Genomic DNA, 12,883 nt, shown 5'->3' on the forward strand with positions numbered 1-12,883 from the left:
CTTCGTGGGAGGCAACCCACGCATTTAACTGCTTTTGTTTTGTTTTGTTTTGTTTTTATTTGTTTTGTAGGTAATTGTCCAAGTATGATTCGAGAAAACGGAATATTTTTGAAATCAATTTATCCAGAATCTTGGCACGGCCCGTGCTCACACTGGCACGGCCGTGCCAGACCTTGCCCTCCAAAAACCATTCCATTATCCAGGAAGTTGGCACGGCCCGTGCTAAGATTGGCACGGCCGTGCCCGATCCCAGGTTAGGTTTTACCTCCCCTTTCATCTTCTTCATCCCCCATTCTCAACTACAAACATCTCTCATCCTTCCATTTTTCTAAAACCTCCATAACCACAAAACCTCAAAAACTCCATATCTCCCTCAAAACTTCACCAATTCACACCATTTCCTTACCCCATCAATCACAACACACCATTCCCAAAACAACTTTCCTCCATCCCTACCAAAAATCATCAAATTCGTAGCCCCCATTCACCTACCTAAAAACCCACAAAAACTTCACCAATTCACCCAACCCAACTCCTAACACTTACTCAAAGCCCAACCCCATCACCCAACCAACCTTTTCCACCAAAAACATTTCCCAAAACCCAACCTTCACCAAAACACAAAAGGTCAACCAAGGTTAAGGATTAATGGCATCTAGGAAAGGTGGAGCAAGCTCTTCCGGAGGACCACAATCAAAGAAGAAAACGCAAGCCAGGAATCATGGCATAGTCTTCAAGGACACCAAGCAAAGGGACCGGTATAAAATTCTTCTCTCTAAACCTTTGCATCCTTGTCGATATCCAGATCCTTATACTTTGAGTGTGCTAGGACTAAGGGATAATGTGTTTAGCTTACTAGGAAATTTAAGATGGGTTGATATGCTTAGACCTATGAAAGGTTTCGAAAATTTCACTTATGAATTCTTAAGTTCTATTGAATTTACGAAGGATAAAGTGAATTTTGACAACCCCAACCATAGAGTCTCTTTCCGACTTTTGAATATGGATTATGAGATGTCTCTTAAAAATTTCTGTTTAGAGATGCACTTCGCAAATGCGGGGTTCATCCATGACTCTTGGAATCCAAATTTAAAGTCGGAAAACTATGACCCCGCTCTCTTTTGGAAACGCATTACCGGGTTAAGGCAATATAATCCCCGCAACAATAAGGCTAGTAACATTCACAACCCAGTACTTAGATACCTCCAGAGAGTCATGGCTTGTACCATTTGGGGTAGAAAAGAGGTAGGAACAACTAGGACGGATGAACTTTTTATGCTTTGGGCAATGCTTAGTAACAATCCCGTTAATACTTGTTTCTACCTACTTGATTACCTTTCCTCCATAGGAGCTAGACCTGATAATAGAGCTGAGATAGTAGTCAGTAGTATCATTACCTTCATCGCTAGGAAGTTTGGAGTGGGTGAGGAAGATGGGATAAATCCAATTGAGGGCAACAATAGGCTTAATATTGAAACCCTTGTTACTATGAACTTCATTAAGATTCACCCACCCATGACTTATGCACTTCAACTTCGCATACCTCTTTTATTTCTACTTCCTAACCCATCTCGGACTAACCCCGAGGTGGAGGAAAATTTGTTGTATGTTGGTGATAGATTACAGGTACATGAAGAGCATAATCAAGGTGACGACGAAGGTGCACACTTGCACCATGAAGAGGAGACCCATGACCATAACGACAACAATGAAAGATGGGCATGGATGCAAACCGAGGTACAAAGGATAAGCACCGAGCAACAAAGGCAAGGTGTTGAATTATCCGGGCTAAGAAATGATGTCCTACGGGGCAACCGCATATCCGAAGAAAATAACCAAATGCTTCGGAACATGATGCAACACTTCAACCTCCAAGGCCCTCCCTATGGACCTCAATAACAATGTGAGCTTTCCTCTTCCTCTTTGTCACCTTATCTCTTCAATCTCTATCTCACTCTTCTACCTCTCCTTTTCTTTTATTTTTCTTTTATCTTGAATCATTGAGGACAATGCTTCTCCTAAGTGTGGGGGGAGCCTAATAAAGTGTCTTTAGTCGTAGTGTTTCCAAACTCCCTTGAACTTTATTCTTTTGTTTTGTTTTATGGTAAAAGGCATAGTTAAGTAGCTAATTTTTATTGAAAACATCATGACACAAAAATTTTCATTGTCTCCTCTTATTTTGTTGATTCTTGTGCATAAAAGCAAACTCTTGTGTTTTAAGTCTTCTTGATATAACCACATCTTGTTTTAAAGTGAATAAAATTCTCCAATGAGAAAAACACAAAGTTGCTTCCCTTGAGTAAATGTATGAATAGGTATTTTAAGGAAACGTGTTCTAATCTTAGTGGTGCATTAACCTTTAAAGACTCTCAAAGCGCCAGTAGTATAAGTGAGTATAAGGGAGATCATAAAAAGCCAAAAAGCCAAATAATTTCCAGGATCTCATCACTGAATCTAGATTGGGGAAGGAGGTAGGCCCTCCGACTTCCTACGTGAAGGTGATTGTTATCTTGAGAAAAAAACTTTAAAAAGCATCGTTGAAACTAGATTGGGGAAGGAGGTAGGCCCTCCGACTTCCTACGTGAAGACGATGTTTTAAGGGATACCATTGAATCTAGATTGGGGAAGGGGTAGGCCCTCCGACCTCCTACGTGAAAATGTTGTTCCTTAAATAAAGAACTTAAAATGTGCATATGGCAAAGAACAAAGATTCTCAAATACTCCCATCTCTCTTATATGAATTGTAGAAGGAATCTTTCTTGGTTAGTTTAGTGCTAGGATTAGACCATGTTTCCTCATAATGCCTATCTTATACAGGAGCAAGAAAAGGGTTGGACTTCACACACACACTCACTTAAAACTTGATCGTTGGGTAGAATAAAGATTTCAAGAAATACTTGAGTTTGTGATTAGTGTACATTTGGGATTTAAGCCCTTGAGGAGACATGTGCTTTAATTTAATTGTCATTTGATTTAACTGTTGATGCTACTATGTTTATGCCTTTTGCTTGAGGACAAGCAAAGATTCAAGTATGGGGGAGTTTGATGAGTCATTTATATGTTATTTTAATATGCTTTTTAGTTTAGTTTTATTTAGATTTTATATTATTTTATATTAGTATTATTTCCTTTTTAGGATAGTTTACTTTATATTGCAATTTATTATATTTCAGGGAAGAATATTGGATGGATTGAGTCTTGGAGCAAGAGAAAGGGATTTGGAGCAAATTGGACACGAAAATACGAAGATTGGGAAACAAAATATATCTCCCACAAGTCAGAAGCCTAGCACGGCCCGTGCTAGCCTTGGCACGGCCGTGCCACCCTCCAGATGCCTTTTGCTGCTTTTGCTTTGACTCCAAGCTATTCTATTTTGGCGCACAATCTACCGAGGAATATTCTAGGAATATACTTGCTTAGATTTTAAGTCAATTGTGTACTATAAATAGAGTAGCTAGCCATCACTAAATATTCATCTTTTCTTGGAATGCAATATGTGACAATTATTTTCTAATAAAAGTTCATTTACTTTATTGTTATTTACTTTTATGCTTTCTCTCTTCTTCTCCTTGTCTACGATGAACGTCAGTGAGTAGACTTCTCTTGTCTTGGGATTGTTGGATAAGTCTAATGACATAATCCTAATCAAACCAAGCTTTAAACCTTAATCTTATGTAACCCTAATTCCTTATCTAAATTCACCGCTTTAACATGGATCAACCATTATCAAACTGTGGAAACGAAAGTGGAGGGTTTGATAATTGTTTATCCATCATCTCAAATATCAATTCATAAAACGAAAGTGGAGCTTTGATATTCGAACAAGTGAATTTAGACAAGGATTGCAAAGTCAGCGAAATAGGCTTTGCAATCTTTGAGACATATAGTTTCGATCTTCAAGGGAACTAATAACAATCAAGTCAGCGAAATAGGCTTGGTTGTTAGAGGAACCAAAATCTAATAGTAATCAAGTCAGCGAAATAGGCTTGGTTGCTAGAGGAACAAAAGAGAAACTGTCTTGAGAAATTAGGTCTAACATAAAGTTATAAGTTTAATAGTTTGGTTTGAGAAGGACTTGTCGTTAGGATGAACCAATAACCCCAAGGCTTTTATCTGTTATTTTATTATTTGCTCTTAATTAAAATCCCAAACTTTTCTACCTTATAAACCTTTAGTCCAATCATTATCTAAAGTTAATTGAATTCGTAACTCCCTGTCGGAACGATACTCATATTTTACTACTTCGGTAAGACCGTGCACTTGTGGTTTTATCTCATCAAGTTGTATTTGTAACACCCCGTTATCCCAACATCATAAATATCAAAGTAAATCAGAGTTTAACACCTAACGGGCATGCTACACTGCTTTTCAAAAATCCATAAATAGAATAAAGTACTATTTATTAAAATCAACTTTGATAAAATATCAGTTCATTGAAGCAGAAAGTATTTTTCAACATTAAACAACTTCCAATAAATCCTTGGCACATGGCCTCAACAAAAATATCTTAAAGATCAAAATCAACATCAACAGGTTCATAATGATACACAAGGAATGAGAACATGACAACAATTTTCCCGTCCCGTTACGTATCAGAGCCCTAAGACACTTGAGCCACCACTTCTAATAAGCTTCAATACCTGCAAGTTACCCATACGAAGGGCAACAATTCCAAGCAGAAGGGGTGAGATTCACAAACAATAATAGTAGATATATAAATCATCAACTTAATTAAATAACATAATTAACAGCATATATTCAACAATAATATTCATACTTCTTCATCTTCAGAAACACCGACTAAATCAACCAACGACGACAACAACAACTCAATCAACAATAACTCACTCAACGACAACCACGATACAACAACTCCATCTACGACAACAACAACAACACAATCAATCGACAACGACATCATCGACAACATCAACAACAACATCAACGACAACTACGACGTGGTACCATTTTCAACACATTGAATGGCTAAGCATTCCAGGGCATGAGCCCTCAACAGTTGAATGACAAGGCATTCCAGGGCATGAGCCCTCAACGATTGAATGACGAGGCATTCCAGGGCATGAGCCCTCAACGGTTGAATGACGAGGCATTCCAGGGCATGAGCCCTCAACGGTTTCCTAATCATGAAAGGACTCAACTTGTGTATATCAGGATACAACTCAACTACGACAGCGACAATATAGGCAACGACAACGACCGTGCATAATAACTATGACTCACTCCCCAACTTGGTCAACATCAACAACCTATGACTTTGTTACTTAGAACGACAACTCGCCACTTACAACTCGAACCAACACATTGCACATTCTAATGGAATGCCGTTAAGTATAAACCAGCGATCATTAACAATCATAATCAATCAACAGCAACACAACAGTATACGACATCATGATATAACAATATCTTATACAATCCAACGATGTCTAGCATTTTCACATAATCCAAGTATTACTTATACAATTTTATCACATTAATCACCTCAATTTTGTCATAACCAGCTTCACAGTTCTTCATTTATATCTTATACATCTTTCATTGCTATCTCAAAGTTCAACTCACAACCTCTCGTGCGTCAAAGTCACATGAAATCCTAAACAAGCAGTCTGTCAAGCACTAGCTCGCGAGGCGAGAGCCTCTACTCGCCACGGCGAGTTAGGGTAAAACACTCTAGAATCCATTCTGACTCTATTCCGAGTCCAAACTCATTCTCAAACTTTTCCTAATCATTAAGGTACATGTTCAGGCCCTCATAAACACCCAAGGTTAAACTCACAGCTCAAAAACACAAAATCTTGCAAGCTCTCTGCCCACACTCGCTACGGCGAGTAAACTTGCTCGCTATGGCGAGCTGCGAAATGCAACTCGCGAGGCGAACAAGTCCTGCTCGTGAGGCGAGCGATGATCTTCATCACTCGCTATGGCGAGGATCATCACTCGGGAGGCGAGCGATGAATAACAGTACGGCCAGGTTACAGTTTTTCTCAAAAATTCACCCAAACCCATTGCTCTAACCTTAAAACTGATTCTAAACATCAATATATGAAACATCTAATGCCTGTTCAGCATTTCTACATCAATTCACCCTAATTCCATCACTTAATCATCAATTCTCATCATAACCCTAATTCCCAATTCACCAAATTTATTCATAACTTTTGCCAAACAGAATCAGAATTATATAAACTAAAATCATTGCAAGTTAGCCTCACCCTTACCTTAGATAATCGAAGTCGCAGCCCTCTCTTGGTCTTCTCCCTTCTAAGGCTTTTTCTCCCTTTTCTCTGTTGTACGTGAAAACTGTCTCTCCCTTCTATTTTCTAATTCTTAATAAATATAACCTCTCAATATTCCTTAACTCCTCTTAATTCTATTAAATTCTAATTTAACCCCCAAACTCCAAAATAAATCCTAATTCTCACTTATTCTATTAAATACTAAAAATAGCCATTTAATAAAATACACCACGCCACAAATCAACATAAATGATTTAAAAATCATATAAAATCAACTAAAAATAATTAAATAAAATTCGGGCGTTACAACTCTCCCCAACTTAAAGGATTTTCGTCCTCGAAAATATACCTCAGATCCGACGATCCCCATCTGCTGTCTGCGTACCAGCTAAAGCAAACACCCTTCCACTTGACTGAGCCTTCTTAGGATTCTTGCACTGCGAGCTAAGGTGACCTTCTTCGTCACATTTGAAGCAAACAATATCACCACGCTTGCATTCAGCTATCGTATGCCCCTTCTTTCCACATCGGAAGCACTTCTTCTCCTCACCATTGCAAACATTACTCTTGTGGCCTTTCTCACCACACTGGTAGGAAACAATCTCAGCAGGAGCATCTCTCCTCTTAGGTCTCCTCTCATCATTCAATCTTTGCTCTCCTTTGTCAACAGGAGCACTGTAGGGCTTCGGTCGACCTTGTTGACCCTTGTTCCTCCGCTCATTCCTAGCCTTATAGTGAGCTTTCGTATCCTCCTCGTAAATCCTACAGCTGCTCACCAATTCAGAAAAATTTCTTATCTTTTGGTACCCGATGGCCCGCTTAATATCAGCACGCAGACCATTTTCAAACTTAATACACCTTGAGAACTCAGCAGTCTCAGCGGTATAATGCGGATAAAATTTAGCAAGCTCAACAAACTTTGCAGCATATGCAGTTACAGACATGTCTCCCTGTTTCAACTCCAGGAATTCAATCTCTTTCTTACCTCGGACATCCTCCGGAAAGTACCTGCTCAGAAACTCCCTCCTAAACACAGTCCAGGTCACAACTTCCCCACCATTATCAAGGGTAGGAAGCTCACCTATCCACCAGTCATCCGCCTCTTCGGCCAGCATGTGCGTACCAAACCGCACCTTCTGCACCTCGCTGCATTGCATAACTCGGAAAATTCTTTCAACTTCCTTGAGCCACTTCTGAGCCCCATCAGGGTCATATCTACCCTTGAGAGTTGGTGGATGATTTCTCAGAAAAGTTTCTAACATCCTAACCTCGGCATTTGCACCAGCACCAACATTTGGTTGTTGCCCTACAGCTTGAGCTACAGCCTCAAGTGCAGCAGCAATAGCAGCATCATTTCTTCCAGCCATGTCAAACTCTACACCACAAACAACAATCAGAACAACAACAAAAAAAAACAGATTAAAGTCGACACACTACACAATGTGGCTCAACACGACTCTACAACGTGGCCGGACGGACCAACCTGCTCTGATACCAATTGTAACACCCCGTTTTCCCAACATCATAAATATCAAAGTAAATCAGAGTTTAACACCTAATGGGCATGCTACACTGCTTTTCAAAAATCCATAAATAGAATAAAGTACTATTTATTAAAATCAACTTTGATAAAATATCAGTTCATTGCAGCGGAAAGTATTTTTCAACATTAAACAACTTCCAATAAATCCTTGGCACATGGCCTCAACAAAAATATCTTAAAGATCAAAATCAACATCAACAGGTTCATAATGATACACAAGGAATGAGAACATGACAACAATTTTCCCGTCCCGTTACGTATCAGAGCCCTAAGACACTTGAGCCACCACTTCTAATAAGCTTCAATACCTGCAAGTTACCCATACGAAGGGCAACAATTCCAAGCAGAAGGGGTGAGATTCACAAACAATAATAGTAGATATATAAATCATCAACTTAATTAAATAACATAATTAACAACATATATTCAACAATAATATTCATACTTCTTCATCTTCAGAAACACCGACTAAATCAACCAACGACGACAACAACAACTCAATCAACAATAACTCACTCAACGACAACCACGATACAACAACTCCATCTACGACAACAACAACAACACAATCAATCGACAACGACATCATCGACAACATCAACAATAACATCAACGACAACTACGACGTGGTACCATTTTCAACACATTGAATGGCTAAGCATTCCAGGGCATGAGCCCTCAACAGTTGAATGACAAGGCATTCCAGGGCATGAGCCCTCAACGATTGAATGACGAGGCATTCCAGGGCATGAGCCCTCAACGGTTGAATGACGAAGCATTCTAGGGCATGAGCCCTCAACGGTTGAATGACGAGGCATTCCAGGGCAAGAGCCCTCAACGGTTTCCTAATCATGAAAGGACTCAACTTGTGTATATTAGGATACAACTCAACTACGACAGCGACAATATAGGCAACGACAACGACCGTGCATAATAACTATGACTCACTCCCCAACTTGGTCAACATCAACAACCTATGACTTCGTTACTTAGAACGACAACTCGCCACTTACAACTCGAACCAACACATTGCACATTCTAATGGAATGCCGTTAAGTATAAACCAGCGATCATTAACAATCATAATCAATCAACAGCAACACAACAGTATACGACATCATGATATAACAATATCTTATACAATCCAACGATGTCTAGCATTTTCACATAATCCAAGTATTACTTATACAATTTTATCACATTAATCACCTCAATTTTGCCATAACCAGCTTCACAGTTCTTCATTTATATCCTATACATCTTTCATTGCTATCTCAAAGTTCAACTCACAACCTCTCGTGCGTCAAAGTCACATGAAATCCTAAACAAGCAGTCTGTCAAGCACTAGCTCGCGAGGCGAGAGCCTCTACTCGCCACGGCGAGTTAGGGTAAAACACTCTAGAATCCATTCTGACTCTATTCCGAGTCCAAACTCATTCTCAAACTTTGCCTAATCATTAAGGTACATGTTCAGGCCCTCATAAACACCCAAGGTTAAACTCACAGCTCAAAAACACAAAATCTTGCAAGCTCTCTGCCCACACTCGCTACGGCGAGTAAACTTGCTCGCTATGGCGAGCTGCGAAATGCAACTCGCGAGGCGAACAACTCCTGCTCGCGAGGCGAGCGATGATCTTCATCACTCGCTATGGCGAGGATCATCACTCGGGAGGCGAGCGATGAATAACAGTACGGCCAGGTTACAGTTTTTCTCAAAAATTCACCCAAACCCATTGCTCTAACCTTAAAACTGATTCTAAACATCAATATATGAAACATCTAATGTCTGTTCATCATTTCTACATCAATTCACCCTAATTCCATCACTTAATCATCAATTCTCATCATAACCCTAATTCCCAATTCACCAAATTTATTCATAACTTTTGCCAAACAGAATCAGAATTATATAAACTAAAATCATTGCAAGTTAGCCTCACCCTTACCTTAGATAATCGAAGTCGCAGCCCTCTCTTGGTCTTCTCCCTTCTAAGGCTTTTTCTACCTTTTCTCTATTGTACGTGAAAACTGTCTCTCCCTTCTATTTTCTAATTCTTAATAAATATAACCTCTCAATATTCCTTAACTCCTCTTAATTCTATTAAATTCTAATTTAACCCCCAAACTCCAAAATAAATCCTAATTCTCACTTATTCTATTAAATACTAAAAATAGTCATTTAATAAAATACACCACGCCACAAATCAACATAAATGATTTAAAAATCATATAAAATCAACTAAAAATAATTAAATAAAATTGGGGCGTTACAGTATTGGTTCTCCGACTCGTGCAGGTTTGGGGGGCTTAATTCGAAACGGTGGAGGCTTGTACTTTACTGGTTTTTCGGGATTCATTCCGCATACCTCTAACATATTACTGGCAGAACTGACAGCAATTTTCCATGGAATCACCATTCCTAAGGATATGGGCATCACAGATATGGCTGTTTACTCGGACTCTCTCCTTTCTATTGATTTTATTTCATGCAGCTTCTCCAAGTTCGACGTTCATTTTGTCCTTATTAAAGACATCATAGACTTGCTTTACACATTGAATTATTCTCTCAACCACACTCTCTGCGAGGGAAATAAGTGCGCCGATTATTTTGCTAAACTAAGAGCCAGCACAGATGTCAGTTTTCTGATCCAGACTCTGCCTCCTGATGACCTCCGCTCTTGTTTGAAGGACGACGCTTCCGGGACTTTGTACCTGAGAACCTAGTTTCTGTTGTTTTATGTTGTTTGCTCTTCTTTTTCCTTTCTGTTTTTTCTGTTTCTTATCTCTTGTAACCAAAAAAAAATAAAAAAATTATTAAAGTAAGAATAAGAAGAACATGATTAAAGAGAAGAAAATAGAATATAGAAAAAGAAAGATGATTATATTATTTTCGTTTTTTTTTTTGACAAGGATTATATTATTTTCTTGTGATGTACAATTATGTTACATGTGGTCACTATTTATTATAGAGAAATACAATGATATGACTTAACAGTTATGGGATAAGTACGAATATGTGTGACTTAGGGATAAAGTAATATGATTTCACTTAAGAGACAAGGACAAAGGTTTGTGGACATCCACTTATTATATACATAACAAAAAGGCTTAATTGCACTTTTGGACCCATATTTTTCCCAAAGTTGCGGTTATGGACCCCTAACTAATTTAAATAAAAAACAGCCCCCTATGTTTTGATTCTTTGGCAGTTTTGGACCCTCAGTCCATTGTTGACTCGGTCAACGCTGACGTGGCACCCTAAGTGAGGTGCCACGTGTCAATTTTTTTTTTTTTGCCTTGGGGGTCCAAAACTGCCAAAGAATCAAAACATAGGGGGCTGTTTTGTATTTAAATTAGTTAGGGGTCCATAACCGCAACTTTTGAAAAGATAGGGGTCCAAAAGTGCAATTAAGCCTAACAAAAAATATGTATTAAGCGTAAATTATTTAGTATTTATTTTTGTTAAAAAAAAAAAAAAAAAACACTATATAGGTGACGGATCTGGATACATTGGTCACATTACCCCTCTTAGTTCCATAAACAATAACATGGCTAACAAGGCCGTCAAAAGAAGACAATCCCCACCAAGCGGCAGCAATGGATTAGAACCCTAACTTCATCGTCACTTCACGCGTCGCCACTTCCAACTATTCCTTGCGATCTCATTCCAGAAATTCTCCACAGGCTTCCGGTGAAACCCCTCATGCAATTTCGATGTGTGTGCAAGCTGTGGAATTCTCTAATTTCTGATCCCAAATTCGCCAAGAAGCACTTTCTCTTCTCAACCACATGACTCATCCACATCTTAACCTACTCCTCACTCTCACAAAAGTACACTATCAAGTCTTACCCTCTCGACTCTCTTTACACCGAAGACATAGCCTGCAAGAAAATTGCGCAGCACGAGATTCCTTCCAACCGTCCTGTTTACATTGTTGGCTCATGCAATGGCATCATCTGTGTTTCCGAATATCATATTCATGACCGCTTTGCTATCTTTCGATTGTGGAACCCTTCCATTAGAAAATTCAAGGAATTGCCCCCACTTGAATTGCAACATACTGGTTATAATCTTCAGATGCATGGCTTCGGCCATGATCCTATTTCCGATCATAACAAGGTGGTGGTTGTTTTTCGGGATAATAACAAAACTGATGTAAAGGTGGTTCATAATGTGGGTACCAATTTCTGGAAAGACATTAAAGAGACGTTCCACTATGATCAGTTCATTGTGGAGCAGAAATCTGGAAAATATGTGAATGGCACTATTAATTGGTTGGCTTCTCAAGATTATGGTAAAAGTCAAAGTTTTATTGCTTCTTTTGATTTGGGAAAAGAGTCTTATAAAAAAGTTTTGCTACCTGATTATGATTATAGAGCAATAGATTCACGTACTTTGCACTTGAGTGTTTTCGGGAATTATTTGTGCTGGATTTCTAGTAATGATGTTTGGATAATGAAGGAATATGGGATGAAAGCGTCTTGGACTAAATTGTTCACTATTCCTTTCATGCCATCTTATTATTTCTTTGCCATTGTAATGCATAATTTTGAGGATGGCCTAGTGACGTGGAAGTCTACACAGGATTCGACCCGGAACTTGGTTTTTTACAATTCTACAAATGGCTCTGTTAAGTTTTCTTATTTTAAGTTTGAATTCATCCTAGAAGTCTGCGTTGAAAGTTTGATATTACCTTGTTCTTAATGTTAGAATGTCGTAGTGATGCTACATCGCTTGAACATGAGATTCAACTAAAAACTATATTTTAATTTATGTTTATGATATTTATCTCGCACTAGTTCTGATTATTAGCTACTTCGTGGATCATTATTAATTAATGGTCATCTTAATCTGTAGCTTGATAGAGAAATTGTGGTTATTTTCATTTATTTGTTTGTTAAAGGTTTTTATTATCTCCTCATGCATTATTGCATTTCAGTTTATATAATTCCCAGTCATTAGTATGTTTGGTTAAAAGCCTGCTATGAGCTGCACAAATTTCGTAATGTCTCAAATCTTTCACACGCTGTCCAAAATACTTCGATATTTTGGTACTAAATAATTCTATCGTATTTGTTCTAT

At 38.5% G+C, this 12,883-nt stretch overlaps 1 protein-coding gene across 1 annotated transcript; it reads left to right on the plus strand.

The window, feature by feature from the left end:
- Window positions 1-10,227: 10,227 nt before the first annotated feature.
- Window positions 10,228-12,505, plus strand: LOC120580669 (F-box/kelch-repeat protein At3g23880). The gene is made up of 2 exons (XM_039834706.1): window positions 10,228-10,434; window positions 11,633-12,505. The coding sequence occupies exons 1-2, from the start codon at window positions 10,228-10,230 to the stop codon at window positions 12,503-12,505; spliced, it is 1,080 nt and encodes a 359-aa protein (XP_039690640.1).
- The last annotated feature ends 378 nt before the right edge of the window (window positions 12,506-12,883 follow it).

This window comes from Medicago truncatula, chromosome 5 (genome assembly GCF_003473485.1).
Source record: "Medicago truncatula cultivar Jemalong A17 chromosome 5, MtrunA17r5.0-ANR, whole genome shotgun sequence".
NCBI classification, from domain to species: Eukaryota; Viridiplantae; Streptophyta; class Magnoliopsida; order Fabales; family Fabaceae; genus Medicago; species Medicago truncatula.